The following is a 27,782-nucleotide window of genomic DNA, read 5'->3' as shown; positions in this document are numbered from 1 at the left end:
GGTTTACGATGTATTCTTTCGAACAGACGTCCTGCCACATCCGTAGCAATGCTTTTGGCAGCCGTCTGCAGGTGAGGCCTGGCGACGTTAAAGCCTTTTCTGATTAATGGTGTAACAAAATTAAATAACTTGGCAAAAACGGATCCCAATCCACGTCCATATTGAACCGGGAGTCCGTGAAAACCTGGTAGGTTACCACCACTTTCATAATAATTGAAAAACCGATAGAGATCGGAGTGTGTCTCCAGCACCATCATCTTTTTTTCTTCTATCTGGGTTTGAAATGTAGGGTAATAATAACTTTTCCGTGTGTAAACCTCACGGGTTGATTCTGGTCCGTCTTGATTTCAATCCTTATGCCTTCAATATGTCTTCGACTAACTGGCATGTAATACAGAGGGTTGAAGGCTTTAAGCACAATGTTTCCATGTACCCCTTCAATAGGTATAATTCTCAAGAGTGGAGCAAAAGCGTCACCGACAGCCTGATGGTGTACTACATCAGTATAAACATACAGGTGATACATGCCCGCTTTTATATCGGCCGAGTGAGCGGTAGCTGTCCAATGGCAGCTAATCCATTCGTTGGGAATCGCACCAAAAATGTAAGCTAAAGGGGGTTGGAACCTTATCCTAAAACGGGCGTTCCCCGACCAAAAAAATCTCCCCTTTAAAGCGGCATATGTGACTTTGATATCCGAGTGGAGTTTCTTGAGAAGTGCGTCCACATCATTGCCAATTTTTACGATGTTATCATAATGACCCTTAGGTAGGGTTATAGTATGGATTATGAATTTGTCTTCATACAGGTCTCTGGGTATATTTGTTCCTGGTTTGGGTGGTCCATGTTGCCACGTGTCCACATAGTCGAAAGATGAATGGTCTTCGGGTACATTGAACCAGATGTGAGGGTATGATATTTCACTCAGACCTACTTCCCAACGCCCTTCCAGATCAATTTGATGGGCTAAATTCACTCTGTATTGTGCAATGGTGTTATCGATAAAGTCTTCTGAACTTGAATTGGAGGGCAGGGTGATGTAGAATCCTCCTTCAAGATTCGGATCCATGATGTCTTATGACAAAAGTCACTCACAGTTCACTTTTGTATAGCTCTACCACTTGTGAGGCCGGTACCCAAATGTCATATTTCACAGGCCACCCCTCCAACATACGAGGAATTGCTTCTGTCCTCTGATGGTGCGTCTTTCAACAATCTTCTCCACGTGAAAGACTTGATCCTTTGATATATTGACTTTCTGGAGTTCGGGTGCATAAAAAGTACCCTGTACAGGTTCGTCATCATAGTCTTTCAGTTTATAAACAGGTGGGAAACGTGGCACGCATTCCGCTATCGTAAATAATTAATCGGTAAAACTCTGCTCATATTTCTAATCAAATATACCTCTCAATTTAGATATTCCAACCAGATCCCCCTCTTTAAATTTCATTTTTTAATTTTTCACTGACCCTTTGGGGAAGGTTACAGTACAGGTTTTAAAATACCTCCAAGGTATTCTCTGGCTTAACTTGATTGGGTTTCATTTTTATACTTGTATGGTAACTTTCATTGTAACTGTCTACTAGATCCTGTAATACATCTATATATCGACGCGTGTTTTTTGCTGTGAAAAATCTCCACATTCTGGTTTTTGAAGTTCGGTTGAATCTTTCAACCACGAGGCCTTCAACTCACTAGCGGTGGTAAAATGTTTAATGTGATGTTTTTTCATCAGTTTTTGGAATTGTACGTTGAAGAACTCCTTCCCCTTATCCGTTTGTATCTTTTCAGGGGTACCGCTAAGGAATAGAACAGATTCGAAGGCCCTGACTACCTCTGAGGCCGTCTTATTCTTCAAAACACAGGCGTAAACACATCTATGACCGTGAGTAGATATTTAAACCCATCATTGTATTCCTCTAGAGCTTGCATGCCACATAGATCTGCTTGAAATTGATTCAAAGCTCTTGATATAAAAACTCTGTATCTTGGGAAATGAATTTGAGCAGGTTTATGCAAGGTGCAAGCATCTTGCTCTGATAAAAAAGCCTTGACTTTATCATGGTCTACTTTTTGACCCAGTTTCTCCTGCACAGCTAAGTTAAGGCGTTCTACACCTCCAACCTACATCTCTTCTCACTCATTTTGCTTAATGATGTTTGTTTGGTGTGAGACACGTTATTTATCTTTCCCCCAAAAACACACGAATGCCATAGATACATCAATAACATGTTTTTATTGGTTCACATCATGAAATATAATCATATATAATTATAATAACAATGAGGCATGCATAATGAACACACATATAAGATTGATAAAACAATGATAATAATAATATTAGGTTATCATAACATCCTTCATACCCTTAATACAAACTATTGATCTGATATAAAATAGAAGGCTGTAGTTTTGACTGCAACATCTTTTCGAATGTCTCATTCATACATTATATCGGCAAGTTGCTGATTGTGTAGTTGATATCTTATGATAAGATAAGATAAGAAAGCCTTTATTGATCCCACAGTGGGGAAATTTTCAGTGTTACAGCAGCAAAGATATAGGTAACACAGGGACGGCGGCATAATGTAGCCATTAATGTATAACATTAACGGCAAACATTCAGGATCAAATGACATCGTTGAACAGAGTGAGTATGGTGAGCACGTGTCCTACATTCATTTCATTTTCCCAAATCTTTTGAAAAGTATCGGATAAACACGATTCACTCGTTGTTATGACATGCCTGACAAGCATCCCAAGGTGTTTGGAATACCTTGAAGTACATTTCACGCACAATAACATTATTTTTTCAATCGAGGGGTCTTTATCCGCGTTGGGATTGTATCTAATGGTTCGATCTAGCATATCTAACCATCGATAGTTTCCTATGGGAATAGATTCCTACGGAATTGTAAGCATTTGAAACACATTACCCCTTTTTTAAGCATGTTCTTTGAGGAAAGACTCCAGCAAAAGTAGTTTTTTTACCATCAACCAATTGTACACAGCGTCTCTTCCCTAGCCCTGCTATTCTCTCCGTTATTTTATAAGCAGACTCTAGATCACCTAGTAAGGTTTCCGCTATGAGTTGGACGGTTTCTTGATCAGATGTAAGGTCGCAGAGGTTCAACATGTAGTGAATAGCAGGCAGGAAATGATCATTGCATTGGAGCGGTATGATACGTTGGTAGTGTCTAACCATATAATAAGGTTCATCTAGCTCTAGACACTTATGAGTGTTTCCGTTCATGTGACTTAATGAGCAAGCAAAGCATCCGCTCTTGTGATAGGTTCTCAGCAAGCGTTTGAGAAGGTAAAGTATGGTAATTTTGATACAAAGCACTACATTTGTATTAATCCAACCTTTAGGTGGTTTGAACCAGGTCATGTGCCTTTCGTCATCGGCAAATACAGAGGCAGGTTGAGAAGGTGAGGGAGTAAGGGTCACAGTCTTTGATGAGTTGTTTGGGAGCTCAGTGTCAGACCATGCACGAAGTTGTACCTCATCAGATTGTGATGCTTCTGATGATGATGATGAATCAGAGAAGGGGGTGCCTGGGCGGGTCCATCCTGAATATGTAGCTTCTTTGCCAAAGACAACTTCAGGTGAGGACGGCGGGCTTAGTGAAGCCACGTGGGTTCCGACATCGTACCAACTGGTGTAAGGGGTCTTTTCAGTATATGAAGAAGAAGAGGTTAGGTCTACAGGGCTGTCCGGAGTCACCTTGGTCGGATCCGAAGGCAGATCTTTTGAGATGATAAACTCCATTATCTCACTTTCTGCATGTGAAATATACTTGTCAGCCATTTTTTTTGTTATTTTTAAATACATTTAAACAAATAAATATATATTCTATGTAGATGCTTGATTACCTGTAGTCATTCCCACTTCATGCGTTTCTGTTTCTGTAGATGGTCTGTCCACTGTGTCTTTGGTCATCCTAAATGCTGCCACACGTCTCGACTTAATTGGTCCCACGACACGACGTCCAGATCTGTTTGTCCTCATTCTCTGTGTTGACAGGCGTATGCTGGATTTTGATGGAGGTTTGCTTCCTCTGCTGTTCGGCTGGCTTGTCTGCTTTACTCCTGACTCTGACTTCTCTCATACTGTATTGTCAAGGGGTGGTCCCAGATCAACCGAAGGAGGTGTGGTTATCACAATGTTCACGCCCCTTTTTAGGTTGTCAACCCATTATCGACTGGTTCTAAATAGGCTAGTGATGCTATTAGCAATGCTACCTATGCTGGTATCCCATTCAAATCTTTCTCAATACTCTACATTTGCTATTGTATGAAGATATGGTAATTGACAAGTCCGAAGGTTCAACGCATTCACCCTCCTCCTTCTCGTTAACTAATGTTACGACCACGTTGAAAAAACAATCCGTAACAGAGGATGTCCTAGTCTTCCATACAATGGAAAGATTACCCCAGGGTTCAGATGAATCAAGGTTTCCTGATAGAATCTGTGGTATGACGCCGTTCAATACAACCCAGTCATTGGAATTAAATATAGCTGTCCTGGACGGAAACACATTCTCCTCTTCTTGTTCTTTCTTGTACAGGTGTAGTTCTGCTGTTTCATAGGTAAATGTGTAACCCCATATTCCAGCGGCAGGGGTGGACAAAGACCAGGTTTGAGTCAATGATTCAGTGGGCGGGTGTTGTCTTCTTTCCAAATAAATCCTTGATTTTTGATGAGCGTTTGATCCACAGCCTTTATGAAAAGAATTACATGTCCCCTCAATCATGATGCCTTCATGAAGATCTGTTTTACTTTCTGTTTACACCCAAGTGTATGGTAGTGCGCTGCTTTTGAGGGGAGGTTCTAAAAACATGTCTGTACATGCTTTGAACGAGGTCGACATATGATCTCATCCATGCCCATATTTGGGCATGCCGGAAAAGATGGCGGCAGCCTAAAAACATGTCTGTACATGCCTTGAACGAGACGGAAGCATAATGCCCATATTTGGTCATGCCGTAAAGACCGGAAAAGATGGCGGCAGCCTTAAAACATGCCCGTACATGCCCAGGGTGACATCACCGTTCAAAACATGCCCGGGCATGTCTTGAATTAGGTCATACCAGAAGGGGGCGGTAATCATAAATGATGTGTTAAAGGGGCGGGGACTAGGAAGTGAGGTCACGCTAAAATGTCGGACAGGAAACGAAGCATGGCAATGTAAAATGGCCGACCGGAAACGATGCATGGCAACGTAAAATGGCCAACCGGATGTGAGGTATCGGGGCGAGGTTAGGGGTAAAATTACGTTTCCGGACGACAAAGGGGTGTGGTTAGATGAGGTATTGGGCGTGTTTAGGGGTGGGGCCGTACTTCAGGACTACAACATGACGTCATCAAAGTGCGCAGTTAAGGGCGGGACTTATGGAATGCATGGGGGCGTGGTTAGGGGGCAGGACTTATGGACTGCAAAGGGGTGTGGTTAAGGTGGGACTTCCGGTGTGACGTCACACCTGTCAAAAGTTTGACGAAAGCGGAATATTACTATTTTTTTGTGGCCAATGCCTTAACTACAGACGGATGGACGTCCATAGCCACCGAATCTTACATGACTATGACATGTATAACGTATGTGGATGAAGGACATCCCCGCAGCTTGGCTGCTGTCCTGCGGAGTGTGATGGGTACGTGGGCACTAGAAAATAAAGCCGTCGCCTGTGTGCATGATAATGCACTTAACATATGGCGAATGAGACCCTGTTGGACTGGGAGTCGGTACCATTACTCATTACATTACTCATAATAAATGCCATGCATTGCATTGGCAAATGTATCAGAAATGTTTTTCTCTTTCAATTGTTCACTTTTATTCAGTCAGTTGTTGTTACATAAATAGAATTCAAATTAACAAACTGTCCTTAATGTTTGGGCTGAAATAGCCCCTACTGTAAATACACAAAACATTTGCATTTTAAACTTTGAATTCAATATGTATTAAATTTCAAGTTTTCTTGCTTATAGACTCTGAACTCTGATGGGATTAAGAAATGTTCTCCATGCAGCCACTAGTGACTATTGGCCAACCTGCAGAGGACCGCCTGCAACATGACATATGGAACCTTTGGAGGGGTCACGGGTAATGCTCTCGCACACGCACTGGAATGATGCTGTTTCATGCTCTGGGCATTTGGAAAAAACAAGTCGGGGACAGCCCTGCCACAATCCAAGACAAACACACACGCACACACACTCACACGCTTGCTGTTAGGCTTATAGACTCGCAAATAACATTTTAGACTAGTCGGCGGGCAAATTAGTCCAAATTTCTATCCCTACTATTTAACGTTGAGCATAAATGAGACTTGAGAGGTGTGTTGGACTTCCCGCATAACACTAGATTGTGTGACGTATTGACTGGTGTGACATGAAGTAGCACCAGCAACCTGCGGGGGACAGTAAGCATTTCCTGTGTTGGAAATGCAACAGAAGGAGAAGAAGAAGACCCGGCAGCGCATGCGCAATTGCGCACTGATTTGCACTTGACTTCATCACGCCCTTTCCGGACAGAAAACCAGCTCCGAGTATCTCTCTACCTGCTTTTTCAGTAAGTTTGAGGAAATTATCTTTCTTGGGTGCTGTGCTTGTGTTTGATTTAACTTTACCTACATTGAGCTATTTATGTGTAAAATTCTGTTCGTTTGTTTTAAATATGGGTCTGGTCCCAAACCTATAACGGTTATAGTATGACCAATGTATTATTTAATACAGACATGTCGATCTCCCGTCCTCAATGGCCACTTTGAATCATGTGTGTTACAGCTGGGATAGAAACGGGCAGGACACCGGCCCTTGAGGACCGAATTTGGAGAGACTTGATTTAATATCACGATGTGTTTAAAATGTTTTTTTCATTTTATCATTTAACCGTCAGGTTCTGTTCGCGGTATGAAACGTATTGACCAATTGCATGCATTGTAACTGAACGACGTGGTGATAGTCAGCCAATCAGAACGCTCTTACCAATAGAGTCCCGGACGATGACGTTACGCATGCAATATAATGCGGCAAACGTTCACACAGCCATAAAAAATAAAATTAAAAAAAAATAAATAGAAATAAAATTTAAAAAGTTCACACAGCCATTTTGGCATGATAGAAAACGCGTCCGCTACTTGTAGTAAACATTTTTACAATCATGGTAGACAGCTGTTGTGCAGCAGGGTGCCACAACAAGAGGCAAAACAAGGGGCGAACATTGTACAGGCTACCAAAAGAGAAACCAAGGCGTAGTCAATGGATCATAGCATGCATGCATAAATAAATAAGACCATTCTAATCACTTCGCCATGAACTGCCACACAGTGCAAGACTTGCGTGAAGGTGCTAGCTTTGATAACATGATAACATGATCGCATAAAGTGGAAACAAATCTGGATTGTACAAACTTGTAATCTTCCAAGCCTTTGTATTTTGTATTTAACCATTGTGATAGACTGTACCGATTTCAAGCATATTGTACTCCTAAATAGTAAATACCTGACACTTTATCAATCAATTTTAACACTATACAAGCTGTGTGGTTTGATATAATTGTTTTTTATTGCGAAAATAATTTGAAGAGATATATTGCAGCACACTCATTTTGACTTTTTTTCTACCTTTCTTTCAGGATCTCATACCAGTATCACGCCTAGCAGAATTGAAAACTGATCAAAATAACGATAAGTGAACCAAATTCAGATGTTTGTTCTGAGGAGGTAGATGGCATCATGCATACTGCAGAAAACACATTGTCTAAATTATATGCATGAATTTCACATAATCTGAATTTCCCAAGACTCCACAATGATGGAATGAATGGTATATTAAATATGAGTGTGTCACGCTTTTAGATGGAGCACTCTGGATCATGTTTGAGTCACAACTTGTTTTCCAATTGCCCCTTCGTAATTCTGGTGGTTCTAGCACTCTCCAAGAAAGCCGATGAGTCAGTCAGGTAGCAGTCACAAAATATAATACATATACATTATATATGTATAACATAATATGGCTGCATGTTTAAACATCTTTGTTGTATTACTGTGTGTGTTTAGTCACATTATCTTTGCCATTTGAAAGTGAAAATTTGGATGCCACATTGCATACTACTTTATCCCTGGGTCAGAGCAATATGTTTAACTACCTGAATGGAAATCATACATTTACTCACTTTCGAGGTCGCTTGGCGATGTCTTAACTTAACTCGTCCGTGCCGCTGGCCGGTCGGGAGCGCGCTGCGCTGCGCTCACGACTATAAACACAGCTGTTGTACTGTACAATCCGATTTTAACAAAACTTTATTAGAGTAAACACATCATTACAAATACGGATGAGAAAGTATCCGTGCGAAGATGCGCACCCAGTCAGCTCACGTACATTACAGTGTGTGGAAAAAGTAAATCGACTTGTGCTCTCATTGGTCGATCTCGCGCTAGGAACCAGTCACCGCCTTTTATGAGTGCCTGCGGGTATGTACAAAGCCTCCGAGCCAACTAATATTTGAAACAATGCGTCTTTCTGCAATATAGCTCCTGATATGGCTGTGTCATATTTATATATATATTATATATATATTATATATTATATAATATATGTATATATAATATATATATATATATATATATATATATATATATTTATATAAATATATATATTTATATAAATATATATATATATATATATATATTTATATAAATATATATATATATATATAAATATATATATATATATATATATATATATATGAGCTTTTTTCTTTTAATCCTAAAGAACTGCATACTCACTTGGTTTACATATATATATATTATATATTATATAATATATGTATATATAATATATATATATATATATATATATATATTTATATAAATATATATATTTATATAAATATATATATATATATATATATATTTATATAAATATATATATATATATATATATAAATATATATATATATATATATATATATATATATGAGCTTTTTTTCTTTTAATCCTAAAGAACTGCATACTCACTTGGTTTACATCCATTGCTATCATGGCTTGGTCAGACTTGAAAAACTTTGTGAAACAGGAAAAAATAAGAAATAATATACACGAGGTATCTTTGAGAGGGATTGTGTCTGATTAATTACAAAAGCTATAGGACATTATTATAAAAGTTTGTTTTGAGTATTAGTGACCCATCGCAACAACTTCCGCTCCCAAATCCACTTTCAAAACCAAAAACAAGCAGTAGAAAAATCCAACAAGTTCAAGTCCAAAATCCAAAATTGAGCAGGGTTTGTTGTTGTGGTCCATTCCCCTTGTTCATGCTCGCTGCCGCTGCCGCCGCAAGCTCTTGGTGCTTGTTCACATGTTTCGTCCTCAAATGTTTTATCAGGTTTGACCTATTGAAACTGGCCACTTTAGTTCCACCTCTTGCAACTTTCGCACTGCTAATTTTGCACTTAGCTGTTGTACTTGCTGGAGTTTCTATTTTGAAGTACAGTAGTTCCATATTGCTGCCAACATTATTTCTCCTGTATTCTTTTTTTTTTTTTTTCTCTCAACACGAAAAGCAGCCCCGCCATTGGTTAAGAGCGTCCGCTCTGGGCCAATAGCGACGGCTAATACTGAACTGTCACCACACACCAGTGTCGTGAATAGGCAAGATACAACACGCTACATTCAATGTGAATTGAGCAGGGTTTGTTGTTGCGGTCAATTCCCCTTGTCAATGCTCGCTGCCGCCGCCGCCACAAACTCTTGGTGCTCGTTCACATGTTTCATTCTCCAAATGTTGCATCAGGTTTAACGTATTGAACCTGGCCACTTTGGTTCCGCCTCTTGCAACATTCGCTCTAGCTGGAGTTTCTATGTTGAAATAGTTACATATCGCCGATATTATATCTCCTGCGTACAGTGTTTCAACGTTGCGCACGACGCCAAATCTGAGTGTATTTTCGTGCTTTGGTGTATCATAACATCATTGTAAACCAAACGATGGTTGAATAGATTTATCGCGTTGCCGGTGGGTGCAAAGACAACTTGCACTTTATACGTCTTTGCTCACCGTCTTCCACGGTGAACGCAAAATGTAAGCAAATAAGCGATTTCGACTTGCCTTGCTTGTTTACAAGTCGTTCCTGTGGCGGTTCGTGTGCCATTTTTAGGTCTGTTACTCTGTTAAAACGTTGAATAGGAGCGTGTGCAGTGCGACTTGCCGGGTACGGACTGGATGGCTGGCTAGCTCACTAGCTAGCCAGTTTTGGAGAGGGCGGCGCGGCGGAGTAACTCGTGAGCGCATGCCTAAAAACAACTCAAAATTAGTATTAATAATCGTTTTTTTACGATTATGCCAATTTGTAATCGTGTAGTGTAATAATCGAAAATGTAATTGAATTTCGATTAATTACACAGCCCTATGTTGTAACATATACACACACCCTATTTCCATAGCTCTTCATGCTGGTGAGATTGCGACATGGGCTAGATATTAACATGGATGTGCATTTGGATAAGGCTCTTCTGTTTCCCTCCGATGTGCGGCTCTCAAATATGCGCGCTGCATTCAAAGAACGATACCAGTATCAATAACCAGCATCGGCTCTTCATTTGTTCGTATTCCTCTAATTTGCTTCGACAATTAAATGTCTTTCTGGACAAATTTAAATCGCACTAGTTGCCATTTTAATAAATGTTACAGTCTTTGGTTTTCTCTCTAGACGGAAACTACCAAAGGTTTGATCCGAAAGAGACAACATCGTTGCAGCGGCAAGAAGGCATTCAAAGATTCAAGACTGTATGTTTGGTGAGTTATCTCACAAGTAAACATATGACAACACAATTGTTTTTAAGCACAATGCTCTGAAGTAGTTTCTTTTGTGGCGTAAAATCATTCCTCCTCGTGCCTCCCTGCAGTCCATTTATCTTAAAAATCTCCATGGCCATCGATGCAAAAGCATGAGGAGACGGCCAGTGTTTGTGGGATTTACAATATATTAAAATTAAGTGTTCACATTCACCAACATTTTTTATTACCTCAATATATAAATATACTTCTGAAGTTAATGAGCTAGTTTCATTTTCTGCGCTGTGACGTGTGACAGGCAAGCGCGTTCATGTTTGTGGGCGTGTTGGATTAGTCGAATCACTGGATGGAGTAGGAGGCGTTTAGAGGGGGATGAGTTGAAATGCATTTTTCAAATCTTGCAAATCTTACCAAAAAGATGAGAGTAGAATCAGGTGATGGTAAAATTGCAAGCTATAAGATATACCGGTAAGTATTTTTAGAGGTGCTTGGATGGAGCCAGGCTTGTCGTTTGCACTTTCCAGTCAAGTGTTTTAACTTGCTGAGTGCTGGTTATTTATTAATTTTAATCTTGTCTTTCAGTTGCTGCTCAACAGTTTGACTGCGCGCTGACTATGAAAGATTTTTGTACAGATGGGAAGCATTGGCTTCATTTCGCTCATGAGCATAAAGGGGGCATCCCAACGCATGCTACTGCCTCGGAACCAAGTCAAGCTTAGTTTACTGTGGTATTGTTCTTTATTGGATGGATTATGTTAAGTGTTATGTTCAAAAAATATTTTTATACAGCAATATGGACTGTTGTTCTTACAGTCAATCACTTTAGTTTTAGTCGATTTAAATCTTATGTTACGTGGTTGACAAACACATTTCAGATTACTAAAATATGACTAAAACTGAATAATTTTATTGGAAACACTGACTATAATTTAATGTATGGCCAAATAGAGAGGCTTGGGTTTACTGAAATTATTTTGTTCTCTTCTAATAAATGTGTTTAATATTAAACATGTTTTCTGTCATAGGTTTTTCATACATTTGGGTAAGTAATGAAAAAGCTAACATTTTGTCGTGGACTAACCCAAGATTTTTATTTGTCTTTTTTTAAACTTTATTGTAACATTTAATTCCAATCAATATGGTGGCTGAATTAATGTTGTTTCTTTAACATTGAATCAGCAAAAAGTGCATGTAGGTTCTGGTTTAGATGATGGTTGAATCAACATTGATGTTGTGTGATATGTGGTTGAAAAGCAAACGTTGACCCAACATTTGATCAACCTTGCACTTTCTGTATAATTTCTACTTTAGCTTTCAACTTAGGTTCAACACTTAAGCTGAACTGTATTTCAACATTGATTCACCCATATTTTGCTATCTGGGGTGCGTACTGCGCACCGAGCTTCTTCAGTTACGCCGGGAACGTGATGAGACCTTCCGCGCCTTCACAGCCAGGGTGCGCATCAAAGCACACATTACATGCCTACACTGCTGTATGCAGGTGTGGCGAGGCGGTGGACTTTCCCAACACTGCAGATAATGATATTATAAATATCATCCATCAATATGAAAGCAATTTTACATGTACACTATGTATAGTGTAGCAACCCTTGGATCCCCAAAGAGTCTCAGAAAACTGATGCATAAGGTGTCTTTTATTTTAGTTGCAGCAGTATCATCATAGCACTGTGGAAACTGTGTACCAAAATACACAAAACATAAAATAAGCAAGCCACCATACAGTCTTCACAGTACAATCCTCATAATTTGTGCATCAATATTAAAACATCAAACAAACACTCATTCAATCAAAGTATTCCATAACCACTGATACAAAAACAGTATTTCAAATCAATCAAAGGAAACAAACACACCTCACTGCGCTCACCCTGGATGCTTAATGTTAAATGATCTTCTGCTGTTTAGCACAGGCATCAAAGGCCCCTTTTGAGTGCAAATGAAGCATAGTTCAAGCTAGAGCCTGGAGATCAAGCTTTGTGGCTCAGGCTCAAACAAAGAATCTTCCTATCCCAGCTGTCTTTGGGCAGTAGGCGGGGGACACCCTGAACTGGTTGCCAGCCAATCGCAGGGCACACAGAGACAAACATCCGCACTCACAATCACACCTAGGGCCAATTTAGAGTATCCAATCAACTCCATGCATGTTTTTGGAATGTGGGAGGAAACCAGAGTGCCCGGAGAAAACCCACGCAGGCACGGGGAAACATGCAAACTCCACACAGGGAGGCCGGAGCCGGGATCGAACCCACGACCTCTGAACTGTGAGGCGGACGTGCTAACCAGTCGACCACCGTGCCGCCCTCTTCCTAATTAGTCTTACCTTTATAGGTCTCCCTCTTGTGGAGCTACGGTGTCATTCAAAGGACACAAAAGCCCATACACATTTCAAAACTTCACACATCAACCGTCCAAAGCACATAAAGCTGAAAAAATCCCCACTCTTCATTAAGTTTTTATATTTATACAAAAAGACAATGTAAACAAAGTAATAAAACTTGCTTTTGTCCTGGCAAAACAAAAGCATACAAGGACTAGTGTGGTCTTTTATACAGTACATTTACCTTAAAAAAAAGAATTTGACAAAAAAGAATTTGACAAAATATTTGGTTAAACTAACATGATTACATTTTAAAATGACATTGAACTATAATAAACTAAAAAGCCAATAAAAATGATAAATGCACAAGATACTAATGTGTATGTCAGAAATGAGCAAAAACAAATTGAATTTTGCATTAATGGAAATAACAGTTTTTCATGACGTCTCCCAGACCCGTGCGAGACCCTGAAAAGTCTGGGGGGGATCTTAAATGAGACTGGCGACACAGCGATTTTCCAGGAGCCAACCAGCGCAGACTCCAGTCTTCGTCTGGTGGCCAACTCGTCTCCAGGCCAGCCAGACCAGACCTTGACGTTCAAAAACCATTGAGAGATACTGGGATGACTTGCTTTTTCCCCCCTCTTTCTTGTTCTTCTAATTCACCTTCTACTTTTTTGTTCTTTTCACATTCCAATTGAGCAAGTGGAACAAGTGATTTTAATGATGATTGTGGAAAAGGGTTGCGGTTTCATAAGCAGTTTCTTCTCACTCCTTTTCTGTTATGTACAATTAAAAACACAACCCAAATCATAATGTTCATAAATGTTGTAATAGGCAAAGACAATTGACATCTGATTGCATTGAAATTTTTCCAAAATCATTTATACTTTTACAGTTTACCACAAAGTCAGTTCCTTCAGTTTATTTTATTTTGTTTAAGCTTCAAGGATCGCTGCTATTCTCACCAGCACACTTGTGTTTTTCACACCACTTTTTAGCGGAGAATCTTTTAGCACAAACACTGCAACTGAATGGTTTCATCCCACTGTGTGTCCTCGTGTGCCTTATTAAATCTGATTTATGAGTGAAGCTTTTGCCACAAACTGAGCAGGAAAAAGGTTTTTCTCCACTGTGCGTTCTTGTATGCTTTATTAAATCTGATTTATGAACGAAGCTTTTGCCACAAACTGAGCAGGGAAAAGGTTTTTCTCCACTGTGCGTTCTTGTGTGTAGTTTTAAACTTGACTTTACAGAGAAGCTTTTGCCACAAACTGAGCAAGAAAAAGGTTTTTCTCCACTGTGTGTTCTTGTGTGCTCTGTTAAATTTGACGTTTGAGAGAAGCTTTTGCCACAAACTGAGCAGGAAAAAGGTTTTTCTCCACTGTGTGTTCTTGTGTGCTTTATTAAAACAGATTTTTGAGAGAAACCTCTACCACAATCTAAGCAGGAAAAAGGTTTTTCTCCACTATGTGTTCTTGTGTGTTGTGTTAAATTTGACTTGTCAAAGAAGCTTTTGCCACAAACTGAGCAGGAAAAAGGTTTTTCTCCACTGTGTGTTCTTGTGTGTACTTTTAAATACCACTTTGAACTTAATGTTTTCCCACACTGAGAACATTCACAGGATTTGTCACGAGTGTGACATGCCCTATCACCTTTAGCTTGTTCATCATCATCAGTGTCAGGAGAGTGTGATGTGTCATCACTATGTGCTTGTGATGGTCCCCAGGAATCACTTTTTGTTGTCGTGCTTTGACTTGAGCTGCTGCCTGGAGGCTCCGCCCCTCTGTCGTGTTCACTCTTTAAAGGGACAAAGGGCAGTTGTGATGTGATCTCTGCCTCCTCCTCTTCCTTTTTGATGTGAGTGATGTCTAGCTCCTTTTTTTCAGGACGAAGATATTTTTCACTGAGGTCTGTAGGACACAAAAAGACAAACACACATTTGGTTAGGTCAAGTCAAATCTCAGGCGGTGACTTTGCTGTTGTGTCTGTACACAATATTGTACAGAAGTCCGCGAATTACGACATATGCGACCTACAACTTTATGACGCCCGTGCCTCTTCCTCTTCTCTTTTGTCCCCAGCACCATAGTGACTACGTTTACATGCAGTCAATATTCGGATTAAGGTCAAAATTCCAATTTCTGAAACATTCTGAATAACTCGTTTACGTGATTGAGCGGACAGAGTTGCCCTGTCATTTCAATAACCCACTGTGTACGGCGACACACGGCGTCATGACTCAAATGGACGTAATTTCCGCTTGTTACTCTCAACTGTCAATAAAACACTTGATATTCATGTCTTCTCACCACATGAATGAACGGCTGTTTTCCTCCTTGCTACAAAAGTCTCCTTTTGTGCTGCATCTCTAAGCTTGTTTACCTCTGCTTGTGTATTTGCGGTGGGTTGCGCACCAAACAACGCACTTCCGCATACAAGCACTTCCGGTACTACAAAGACCAGCTTTCCTTGCGATTGAGCATGCGCAGAGTGTCTCGATTGTGTCTGTGCGCACCGGCAGTGTCTTTTGCCTTTTTCGCCCTCCTCTCCTTCTTCTCCATCCACCTCTCAGCAATAATGCTAAGTACAGCATCTTATGTTTTTGTTTTAATGTATTTTTGTCTTTTTATAGCAAGCATTTTGATGTAAATTTCGACTTAAGCGGTGAAATCTGACATGCGTGGGAATTCAGGTTGCATCGCATGTGTAGGAACGGATCTTGTTCGTAAATTGCGGGATTCCTGTATTATTGTTTCCACAGTGCTACCTTGACTTGCGCCCGTCCGATCCCAACTTGGACTGGACCATCAGAAACAACAAAAAAAGAATAAACGGCTGGCAACTCAAACCCATACATTGGAGCGATTTGATCAATGGACGCCCTGCGACGTGATATGAAGTTAAAATGTCTGTTACTGTCTTGTAAAACACACTGCGTTCCAAATTATGCAAATGACTTTTTTTCCTCATATTTTTACAAATATTCTATGCCAGGGGTCACCAACTGTGATCCTCAAGGGCCAATATTCCACATGTTTTAGATGTTTCCCTCCCTCCTGCAACACACCTGATTCAAATGATCAGGATTCTGCTGAGCTGATCATTTGACTCAAGCGTGTTAGAGGTGTGAAACATCTAGAACAGGGCTCAGCAACCCACAGCCCCGGAGCCTCATGCGGCTCTTTCATCCGTATGTTGCGGCTCTGTGTGGCTTGGGAAAAGAAATTCTAAGTGTCCGATTTAAGTGTATTGCAACGTCTTCCAAAGACATGAGGTCAGACGTATCTTAGTTATCTCCCTTTTTATTATTCCAACACGGCTAATGTGGACCGTAGTCGACACCAACTACACTGCACCAACAGTTCCGTCATAAGTTCACACGGTTCTCTTCGTCATTTTTGCCATCCGCTTATTCCTCTCTCACCCCTCCCATCCAGCGAGCCGCGTGATGCATGAACCTCGGAAACAGCACAACTTAAACACAAACATCACCAAAACACAGATAACCCAATTTGTTCCAGTATGTTATTTGTCTCAAAAATGCGTATTATGTCTTATTTAGATAACGCTTTTAACTTCTTTCTTCAGACATTGTGAAATTTCGGTGATCAGCAGTCACCTTTCTCAGAGACGTTTGACAGCGCAGGAAACAGCCGGCGTGACAGTCCTACTGCCAGCGACATCAAAACTACACAATATCTGAACAAAAGTATTTTATTTGTGTGTGTTTATTTAATTGTAGTGTAAATTGTAAGATTATTGTGACCTCGAAATATTAAAATAAAATTATATAATTATTGTCGGCCGAAAATCTCGGACATCCAAATATGGTCAAATTCTTTATTTTTATTTATGTTTTTTAATCACAAATCGATTCTAATGATCCGTTCCTACTTAGTCTGTAATTTTTATGTAGTTCAAGCTGATTTAAAGCGGTGAAAATAGCAAATACTCAAATAAAGCACGATTTCACGGCCGGAAGTGTGTGCGACACGGCCGTCTGTTGTTGCAGCTTTTTTTTTTTTTAAAGCAATAACGAGTGTAAGCAGTAAAGTTGGCTGTATTACGTTGGCTTGTGTAATACGGATCGATGATATGCTTCGTTGCAAAAGACCCCCCCCCCCCCCCACGTGTGTCGTGAGATAAGTCTCCATTTCAGTTTAATATGGGTTAGAGTTACCTTAGATGCGGATAGTTGGATCATTGTTTTAGTTACTGCATCACTCATGGCTTTAAAGCAGAAAGAAGGTGTTTTGTGAAGGCGTTGTAGCCAAAATGAAGTGTTTTGTGTTGGGCAGGTGTGTTTGCCCGTGTGATGTTTCAAAGGCTTCACATGAGCGCGGACTTTGAAGTACTCGGCTGTCATGGCTTGGTTTTCGTACTCTTTGAATCAATTCAAGTGTCAAATTATCAACTGAATGTATTTTGTAGGTAGTATTATGTACATGTAGGTTAATGTCAAAACGTTTTTGGGGCTCGCAGGGTTTTAGAAACTGTCTTTAACTGTTAAAGGTTGCCAACCCCTGACCTAGAACATGCTGGATGGGGCCCTCGAGGACCACAGTTGGAGAGCCCTGGTCTTGGTCAAATGGTACTTGGCATAATTTACCAAGTCATATTTTTAAATCATGTCCGCTGATAGTGTAGTGGTACACACGCCTGAGTTGTGTGCGGGCAGCGTGGGATCGATTCCCGCTCAGTGACAGTGTCTATGTGTGCCCTGCGACTGGCTGGCGACCAGTTCGGGGTGTAGTCTGCCTTCGCTCATTGACGGCTGGGATAGGCTCCAGCAACTCCCCGCGACCCTATATAGGATAAGCGGTTTGGAAGATGACATGACATATTTTTAAATCCTCCCAATGATAACAGTCTTTTTTTTTTTTTTCAAATACACTGCTATAAATGATGATGCACGGCCGTGCTTCAAGAGATTTTATAGGTTTTAAAGAACAATCAATAGTCATTTGTTGAATTTGTAGCATTAGGAGGTTATATTTGCGGAACTCAAAAGCTGTTTCGATCCAAAACATCTGATCAGGTCAAGTTACATTTGAACATCGGACCTCTTCTTTGATAGCAGCTTGGCAAGTCTTGCATCCATTGAACTTGGCAGTTTTTGCAGATTCCCTGCTTGACTTTATCTGCAGGATATGCGAATAGCCTCCTGAAGCTGTTGCTTGGATGTGGACTTTGCTGGAATTCCACGTTGGAAAGGGTTGCGCGCATGACACGCAATCAAGCTTGTTATGCTGATGCCAGCAGACTGCGACAAAAACCAGAGACTTGAGACACTTCGAGAGCCCTGCCGGGAAGCATGTCATCATATAATGCAGTGGTACTCAAACTTTCACATTTCAAGGTCCCTCTTAGAACTCTGATATGGTGCAATTTAAATCCACTTTAAGGATACCATTCATAGTAGAGAGTAGGCTGAAATTAAATGAAACAACGATGATTAAATATTAATATTCAAGAAACTTATCTTTCCTTTTCTCTCTCTTCTGGGTGTATGTGCGGGTGTCACTGCAGGTACGTAACTCAGCTCCTCTGTGGAGAGGCCTACGTCTCCTGCTCCATGGTATCGCCTGCCCTCCGTCACTTGCACAATAAAATGCGAGTCTCTGAAGAGGACCCCACGCATGTGGTAAAGTTCAAGGATAAATTCAAGACGACCAAGCCTCTCACCAAGAACACCTCAACCATGGATGGCTCAAGATCGCAACAGCATTTTGAAAAACTTAAAGAGCCTGCCCAAGACAGAGAGAGAAGAGGCATGGACCACACTTAGAGCCATGCGAGACAAATTTTCCAGAAGATCTCAGACTTCTGAAGATGGGCCACCCAAGAAGAAAATGAACCTTCTTCTCCATCTCGGCGCAGATTGTTAATCTGAGGAGGAGGTACAGTCTGACATCGCCATACAGAGCAGAGCCCACCATTGATATGACGGACCGTCCCTTGCGGTGGTGCTCATCTCAGGCAGGGGCCCGTGAGAAGCTGGTTCGTAAATATCTAGCCACTCCTGCATCCTTGGTTCCATTTGAAAGACTCTTCTCAGTTGCAGGGTCACATTGTGAACAAGAAGAGGACAGCTTTACTCTCAAAAAATGTGAATAAGTTGGTTTGCCTCAGCGACTGGCTAGAGGATGAGTACCCAGATAGCAAAATATGGGTGAATCAATGTTGAAATACAGTTCGGCTTAAGTGTTGAATCTACGTTGAAACCTAAAGTAGAAATTATACAGAAAGCGCAAGGTTGATAAAATGTTGGGTCAACGTTTGCTTTTCAACCATATATCACACAACATCAATGTTGATTCAACCATCATCTAAACCAGAACCTACATGCACTTCTTGTCGATTTTTTGTTGAATCAATGTTAAGGAAACAACATTAATTCAGCCATCATCTAAATTGGAATTAAATGTTACAATAAAGCTTAGAAAAAAGACTAACAAAAATCTTGTTAGTCCACTACAAAATGTTAGCTTTTTCATTACTTACCCAAATGCATGAAAAACCTATGACAGAAAACATGTTTAATATTAAAAAAATATATATTAGAAGAGATCAAAATACTTTCAGTAAACACCATCATCTAATTTGGCCATACATTAATTATAGTCAGTGTTTCAAATAAGATCATTTAGTTTTTTTCATATTTTAGTAATCTGAAATGTTTGCCTGTCAACCACGTACCATAAGATTTAAATCGACTACATTTAAAGTGATTGACTGTAAGAACAACAGTCCATATTGCTGTAAAAAAATATATTTTTTGAACATAACATAACAATCCATCTAATAAAGAACAATACCACAGTAAACTAAGCTTGACTTGGGTCCGAGGTAGTAGCATGCGGTGGGATGCCCCCTTTATGCTCATGAGCGAAATGAAGCCAATGCTTCTCAGCTGTACAAAAATCTTTCTGGGTCAGCGAGCAGTCAAACTGTCGAGCAGCAACTGAAAGACAAGATTAAAATAAATAAATAACCAGCAGTCAGCAAGTTAAAACACTTGACTGGGAAGTGCAAACGACAAGCCTGGCTCCATCCAAGCACCTCTAAAAATACTTATATCTTATAGCTTGCAATTTTACCATCACCTGATTCTAGTGTGATCTTTTTGGTAAGATTTAAAGCTAGAGTTGACGATGCTGGATTGCAAGATTTGAAATATACATTTCAACTCATCCCCCTCTAAACGCCTCCTACTCCATCCAGTGATTCGACGAATCCCACACGTCCACAAAAATGAACGCGCTTGCCTGTCACACGTCACAGCGCAGAAAATGAAACTAGCTCATTAACTTCAGAAGTATATTTATATATTGAGGTAATAAAAAATGTTGGTGAATGTGAACACTTAATTTTAATATATTGTAAATCCCACAAACACTGGCCGTCTCCTCATGCTTTTGCATCGATGGCCATGGAGATTTTTAAGATAAATGGACTGCAGGGAGGCACGAGGAGGAATGATTTTACGCCACAAAAGAAACTACTTCAGAGCATTGTGCTTAAAAACAATTGTGTTGTCATATGTTTACTTGTGAGATAACTCACCAAACATACAGTCTTGAATCTTTGAATGCCTTCTTGCCGCTGCAACGATGTTGTCTCTTTCGGATCAAACTTTTGGTAGTTTCCGTCTATAGAGAAAAACAAAGGCTGTACCATTTATAAAAATGGCAATTAGTGCGATTTAAATTTGTCTAGAAAGACATTTCATTGTCGAAGCAAATTAGAGAAATACATGACATACCATTTGGTTTATGTTGTGGGGCACCATGTGGGTTGTAATACTGCATCGCACCGTATTCCGATATCCCTATGGAAACAAAATCCTCAAAAGTTAGGAAGTAGCAACAAATTTTTATATTGTTGCCGTGTATCTCAGGATCCTGAACACAAAATCTGAATTGTAAACCATACTATGCCAAACAATACTACTCCTGTGTCCCCGTCACCAACTATATGTAGTGAAAGAGTACAGTATGGTATAATACCAGGGAATGCGATTGCTCGTTGTTTGGTCTCTCGCTGCGGATTATGCCACTGTGGAGTCTGCAGATGGTGGTAATGGGCACCAGTGCTATTGCTACATCCTGATATCCCAGCTGACAAACACACCAGGAAATGCACAAGGGAGTTAAGGTATTAGCATGATGCTAACCTCGAAAGTGAGTAAATGTATGATTTCCATTCAGGTAGTTAAACATATTGCTCTTACTCAGGGATAAAATGGTATGCAATGTGGCATCCAAATGTTCACTTTCAAATGGCAAACCTAATGTGACAAAACACACATTCAGTAATACAACAAAGATATTTAAACATGCCAGAATATTATGTTTTGTGACTGCTGCCTGACTGACTCACCGACTTTCTTGGATGGAGAGTGCCGGTAGGCACCAGAAACCAGAACTACAAAGGGGTAATTGGAAAACAAGTTGTGACTCAAACATGATACAGAGTGCTCCATCGAAAAGCATGACACACTCATATTTAATATACCATTCCTTCCATGTTGTGGAGTCTTGGGAGTTTTCCAGTGTGGTGTTATACCTGAAATTCATGCACATAATTTAGACAATGTGTCTTCTGCAATATGCATGATGCCATCTACTTCCTCAGAACAAACATCGGAATTTGGTTCACTTGCCGTTATTTTGATCAGTTTTCAATTCTGCTAGGCTTGATACTGGTATGAGATCCTGAAAGAAAGGTAGAAAAAAAGTCAAAATGAGTGTGCTGCAATATATCTCTTCAAATTATTTTCACAATAAAAAACAATTATATCAAACCACACAACTTGTATAGTGTTAAAATTGATTGATAAAGTGTCAGGTATTTACTATTTAGGGGTACAATATCCTTGAAATCGCTACAGTCTATCACAATGGTTAAATACAAAGGCTTGGAAGATTACAAGTTTGTACAATGGAGATTTGTTTCCACTTTATGTGATCATGTTATCAAAGCTAGCACCTTCATGCAAGTCTTGCACTGTGTGACAGTTCATGGCGAAGTGATTAGAATGGTCTTATTTATTTATGCATGCATGCTATGATCCATTGACTACACCTTGGTTTCTCTTTTGATAGCCTGTAAATGTTCGCCCCTTGTTTTGCCTCTTGTTGTGGCACCCTGGTGTACAACAGCTGTCTACCATGATTGTAAAAATGTTTACCACAAGTAGCGGACGCGTTTTCTATCATGCCAAAATGGCTGTGTGAACTTTTTCCATTTTATTTTTATTTATTTATTTTTTATTTTATTTTTTATGGCTGTGTGAACGTTTGCCGCATTATATTGCATGCGTAACGTCATCGTCCGGGACTCTATTGGTAAGAGCGTTCTGATTGGCTGACTATCACCACGTCGTTCAGTTACAATGCATGCAATTGGTCAATACGTTTCATACCGCGAACAGAACCTGACGGTTAAATGATAAAATGAAAAAAAACATTTTAAACACATCGTGATATTAAATCAAGTCTCTCCAAACTCGGACCTCAAGGGCCGGTCCTGCCCGTTTCTATCCCAGCTGTAACGCGCATGATTCAAGTTATCAAGCTTCTTCAGAGCTTGCCAATGAGCTGATCATTTGAAACAGGTGAAGCAGGCAAAGATGGAAAACCTGCAGAAAAGTGGCCATTGAGGACGGGAGCTTGACATGTCAGTATTTAATAATACTATGGTCATACTATATAACCGTTATAGGTTTGGGAACAGACCCATATTTAAAACAAACGAACAGAATCTTTACACAAATTTAGCTCAATGTAGGTAAAGTTAAATTAAACATAAGCACAGCACCCAAGAAAGATAATTTTCTCAAACTTACTGAAAAAGCAGGCAGAGAGATACTCTGAGCTGGTTTTCTGTACGGAAAAGGGGGCGATGAAGTCAAGTGCAAATCAGTGCGCAATTGCGCATGCGCTGCTGGGTCTTCTGTTGCATTTGCGGCAGATGAGACGCTTACTGTCCCTCGTAGGTTGCTGGTGCTACTTCATGTCACACCAGTTAATACGTCACACAATCTAGTTTTATGCGGGAAGTCAAACACACCTCTCAAGGCTCATTTATGCTCAACGTTAAATACGGATCTGGTTACATACAGTATAAGAGCCTTTCAAATGGCAATCTGAAAATAGAGGACTTCACATTGAAATGATACAAATATTCACATGTTTATCTTGGTGAGCTTTACATCTTTAACTAAAAAATTGCCTTTTTGGGAGGGTGGACCATTTTTGAGTTAGAGCCCTGCTTTAAATTTACACTTACCCATCTCTGCATTTGCTTCCCGCTCACCTCTACAAATGCGACTCACCAGTAAATGGCAGACGCTGAGGTTGCGTACAACGTATTACATAAATTAATCCCCAACACTCATATTTAGAGGTGACCGAGGGGTCGCTAAATGGCTAAGAAATGAAAACGTTTTCATGAAACAGGACCAACACCAATGTGCTCATGGCAAAAAAAAAATCTGTCAGAAAAAAGTGGTTAAAAAAATAAAATGTATAATATATGAGCGAGAGAGAGAGAGAAAGAACGAGAGCGAGAGAGAGAGAGAACACACACATTTTGTCAACCAAAACACAATGTTGATTCAACTGCATCTTTTCATCACAAACTTCAATGCTGACAAGATGTTGTTGAACCAACGCTGATTTATTTACCATCAGTCTTCAACTAACACCCCCCCAAAAACCCAAATCAACCTTCTTAACCCTATTTCAACATTGATTTAACATCTTTTGCTATCTGGGTAGAGAAGAGGGCCACATTTAAATGTGTACACTATACTCGCACACACACACGGACTGTCTGCACACATTTGAAATAATACTGTTTCTGTTACTGTTCTGGGGTCCTCTTGTATTTTTATTTATGCACCGAAAAAAATACTGCCTACTGCAGAAAAAATGTTAATCTTAATGCCACCATGTGGATTTATTGTTCAGTGTTTCCCATGCCATGTTAATACTTGGGCGCGCCGCCCAAAAAACGTGATCGTAGATACCGCATGTAACGTTAATTTGCCGCCACCATTAGTTGCATGCTCCTGTAGGCATCCAGCGCTGAACTGGTTACTTTTTTTTTTTTTTTTTTTTTTTTTTAAGTTGTCCTACTACACGTTGTCGCCCGTACTCCCATAAGTCATTTCGTTCGTGGCTGCTTGAATGCTAAGCGCTAAGCTAGCTTGCCCTGAAGCTGCACAGTCTTTATTTATACTATATGTATAAGCAGCAACGAGCTGCATGCTGCGCATCATCTCCTCCGATGTGACAAATAAACAACCCCACTAACAAGTAGCGTTTTAACCGCAGAGGTGACCGAGGGGTCGCTAAGTTTGCTAATCGCTAAAGTGAAATGCAGAGTCGAGAATAGCAAAATAAGTGCTTAGGTGTACAGTATACTTTTTACTGAAGCCTGACTAGAACCGCGTAAGGGTGGAGATCCAGCAGTTATGAAATCTACAACAGAAATGTTGGATTACAATCAACACGTATCTAGACAAAAAATAAGGCGAGGGATACATTAGCAATTTTGCAAACGTTCGAACACCGGCCGGAACTCGCCAACGGCATAAATATCCCAATCACAAATATTCTCGTAGTGATTTTTACACTCACCATTACTGTTAGGACCAAAAGATTCAAATAATACCATGATATGCATTTCAAGCCATACCACTAAGCCCCCAGTCTCTGTTTGAAGCAGTTAAGTCTCTAGCAAAAATATGGCGAAAATATTGACTTATATACAAAGAACATGCACATTAGTACAAAATGTAAAACATTTTGGGGTTAAAAAATGATTTTTATACCCAATTGAGTAACGTGGTAACAATTTTTACTCTGAAAATTCACTAGAATGCACTATATGAAGTGTAAAATAAAAAAAAGAAAAAAGAAAACGGAAGTCAAGTTAGCTGTTACACCACCACGGAGATCAACTTCAAAGTAAAAGTCTACGAGGGCCATTGCATTCGCATCAATGACACAATGTATTATTTGGTCAGCCTTTGCGGAGGCGGTGTGTTAAAGACGGTTGTTCCATTAATTTCATGGATATTTTACAGATTATTTTTTACTCTGACGATATTACGGGACAAAGTGCATCCCTTTACAACTCAATATGGGATGCATACTTATGTTCCAAAATACAGGACGATTCCGTTTTTCAAGGGACGGTTGGCAATCCTACTCTGGAGTGACCCATGAGCTGGAAAAAGCGCTGGGATAAGCCGGACCCGGCTAGCTGCTGCCACAGACCGCTAGTGTTTTTCTCCTCTCATGTGCGACTTGACAGCTTTGACACCCATTGTTCCAAACCAAAAAGTCTTTTTGCAGACTTTGCACCGGGCACTGTTGATATTTTCACCAGGGGCCAACGATCTCTTAAGTAAACCATCTCCCATCCATTTTTCATTAAATTTACACTTACCCATCTCTGCATTCGCTTCCCGCTCACCTCTACAAACGCGACTCACCAGTAAATGGCAGTCGCTGAGGTTGCGTACAACGTCTTACTAAATTAATCCCCAACACTCATATTTAGTGCGCGGCCATTAACAAAACAATTACACAACATTAGTAGTTTTATGGTGGACTCCAGTGTTTCCCCGGCATTAAAAGCATTGTCTAGAAATTTAATACCAACTGCAATCCAATTAAATTTAAAACAATCTTCCATCCATTTTTCATTAAATTTACACTAACCCATCTCTGCATTCGCTTCCCGCTCACCTCTACAAACGCGACTCACCAGTAAATGGCAGTCGCTGAGGTTGCGTACAACATATTACATAAATGAAACCCCAACGCTCATATTTAGTGCGTGGCCATTAATAAAACAATTACACACCATTAGAAGTTTTACGGTGGACTCCAGTGTTTACCCGGCATTAAACGCATTGTCTAGAAATTTAATACCAACTGAAATCCCATTAAATTTAAGACAATTAAGACCTTGATTGTCCGGATTTTAAATTTAAGACATTTTAAGACTTTTTCAGGACCCGTGGCAACCCTGTTTCTGCTCAATCACGTAAACGAGTTATTCAGAATGTTTTAGAAATCAGAATTTTGACCTTTACCCGAATATAGAGTGCATATAAACGTAGTCATGATGGTGCCGGGGACAGAATGGCGGAGGAGGCACGGGCGTCGAAACTTTGTAGATCGCAAGTAAGTCGTAATTTGATGACTTCCTGGAAAGCAGTTACATTAGAACTCTCCACTCACTCACTTCTTAGCCAGCTAATGAGCTTTAAATAAACATCTACCGTTATCATCTCTCCTGCGGCGTCATGCACGGATGCTTTTCTTTTTTTTTTTGCTGGGTGAAGGCGGACGTAAGGTGGGAACCGCTTTAAAAGGACGGGGTCGGAGGACGATAATTTCTATGAATAAGGACGGAGGGACGAGGCCGGAAGGGTACCCAGGTCACGGAGGGGGGCCGGACCGGCAAAAAGAGTCAATTGCCTAGCTCTGCTGTGCTGAGTTCATTTGGTATGAACAACTGTTCAGCAGACCTGCATGTAAAAGGCAATGAATAAAAATAAAGTGGCAAAAACCTTGAACGCATTTACCCAAACAACTTCACCTTACCATCATTACCACACACTAGTAAAGAGGACTACGTTGAAATACAAACACACGTGCATACTTTTAACGACAAAAGTCGTTCTTTACAAATCAAATGAGAGAAAGAAGTGTACTACAAACCTGCCCCGTGTAGCACAACACCAGGCTGCTTGCAGACTTCGCCCAGCAATTGAAGATGTTGCTCGTTCTCTTCTTTTATTCCACAACGTTCCTCCTCGTATTTTGTTGTCGGCATTGCACACATTCTCACACGACAATCCCAACTAATTCGTACACTATCTCTGCTTGACGATGTGTCGTGTGCTTCTCTTTGTTAGCGGCTAGCGAGCTAAATTAAGCTAGGCCGACTTGGCCGAGAAGCATCAACGAGCGCCGAATTGAGTTCATCTTGACACAGACTTAATTAATCAATGATGTCGTCGTCCTTTAAAGCAGTGACGGACGTCCTGACTGGAAGCTGCGGTCTGACCACATATTGTGCCCAGTAAGACCAAGCGCAATTTGCAGTAGCTAGCCGTAGTGGTCAAGGCAGCCCTTGCGTCACTTCCGCTTATAGCGTGAGCGCTGCCTCATCGATGCCTCAATCGAGGCACTGTCAACACAATAGCATGCTAATGCATACCTTGTAAAAAAAAAAAAAAAAAAGCATATTTGAAAGAGCATCCTAACAATCGATTGACAAATGTGTTTAAAACGACTCGTTTTGATTTGTATTGACTTTCATGACAAGATGGTAACATGTCATGTCATGTCATCTTCCAAACCGCTTATCCTATATAGGGTCGCGGGGAGTTGCTGGAGCCTATCCCAGCCGTCAACGGGCGAAGGCAGACCACACCCCGAACTGGTCGCCAGCCAGTCGCAGGGCACACATAGACACTGTCACTGAGCGGGAATCGATCCCACGCTGCCCGCACACAACTCAGGCGTGTGTACCACTACACTATCAGGGACTAAGATGGTAACAATATTACAAAATATCACAGATGTAAAAGAAACCACACTGGTCATTAAA

General features: G+C 40.4%; 1 protein-coding gene and 1 long non-coding RNA gene across 8 annotated transcripts; one reads left to right on the top strand and one right to left on the bottom strand.

The window, feature by feature from the left end:
• Positions 1-95: 95 nt before the first annotated feature.
• On the top strand, positions 96-11,729 carry LOC147126985 (uncharacterized). The gene is made up of 6 exons (XR_015084699.1): positions 96-1,293; positions 1,792-1,885; positions 5,993-6,107; positions 6,458-7,967; positions 10,716-10,801; positions 11,384-11,729. It is a non-coding gene; the product is annotated as an uncharacterized LOC147126985 (long non-coding RNA).
• Positions 11,730-14,002: 2,273 nt separating this feature from the next.
• Positions 14,003-27,390, bottom strand: LOC147126984 (uncharacterized). 7 transcript variants are annotated; one of them, XR_015084684.1, is made up of 10 exons: positions 26,888-27,390; positions 21,808-21,859; positions 21,660-21,710; positions 21,525-21,569; positions 21,376-21,432; positions 21,152-21,262; positions 20,908-20,973; positions 20,709-20,813; positions 19,961-20,106; positions 14,908-15,052 (listed from the first exon to the last, which is right to left on the bottom strand). XR_015084684.1 is itself a non-coding variant. In XM_086022167.1 (9 exons), the coding sequence occupies exons 8-9, from the start codon at positions 20,713-20,715 to the stop codon at positions 14,085-14,087; spliced, it is 975 nt and encodes a 324-aa protein (XP_085878293.1). In that variant the 5' UTR covers positions 20,716-20,813; positions 20,908-20,973; positions 21,152-21,262; positions 21,376-21,432; positions 21,525-21,569; positions 21,660-21,710; positions 21,808-21,859; positions 26,888-27,390; the 3' UTR covers positions 14,003-14,084. The 7 variants fall into 7 exon arrangements, 6 of the variants coding, with proteins under 6 accessions (XP_085878293.1, XP_085878292.1, XP_085878294.1 ...); XM_086022167.1 differs by lacking the exon at positions 19,961-20,106 and having other exon boundaries at positions 14,003-15,052; XM_086022166.1 differs by lacking the exon at positions 19,961-20,106 and having other exon boundaries at positions 14,003-15,052; positions 20,709-20,794.
• Between the last annotated feature and the right edge of the window lie 392 nt (positions 27,391-27,782).

Source organism: Filicampus tigris, chromosome 22 (assembly GCF_054856515.1).
Source record: "Filicampus tigris isolate MCC_2025a chromosome 22, RoL_Ftig_1.0, whole genome shotgun sequence".
Classification (NCBI taxonomy): domain Eukaryota; kingdom Metazoa; phylum Chordata; class Actinopteri; order Syngnathiformes; family Syngnathidae; genus Filicampus; species Filicampus tigris.
Note: the sequence above shows the minus strand (reverse complement) of the source record. Positions and strands in the feature narration are given on the sequence as shown.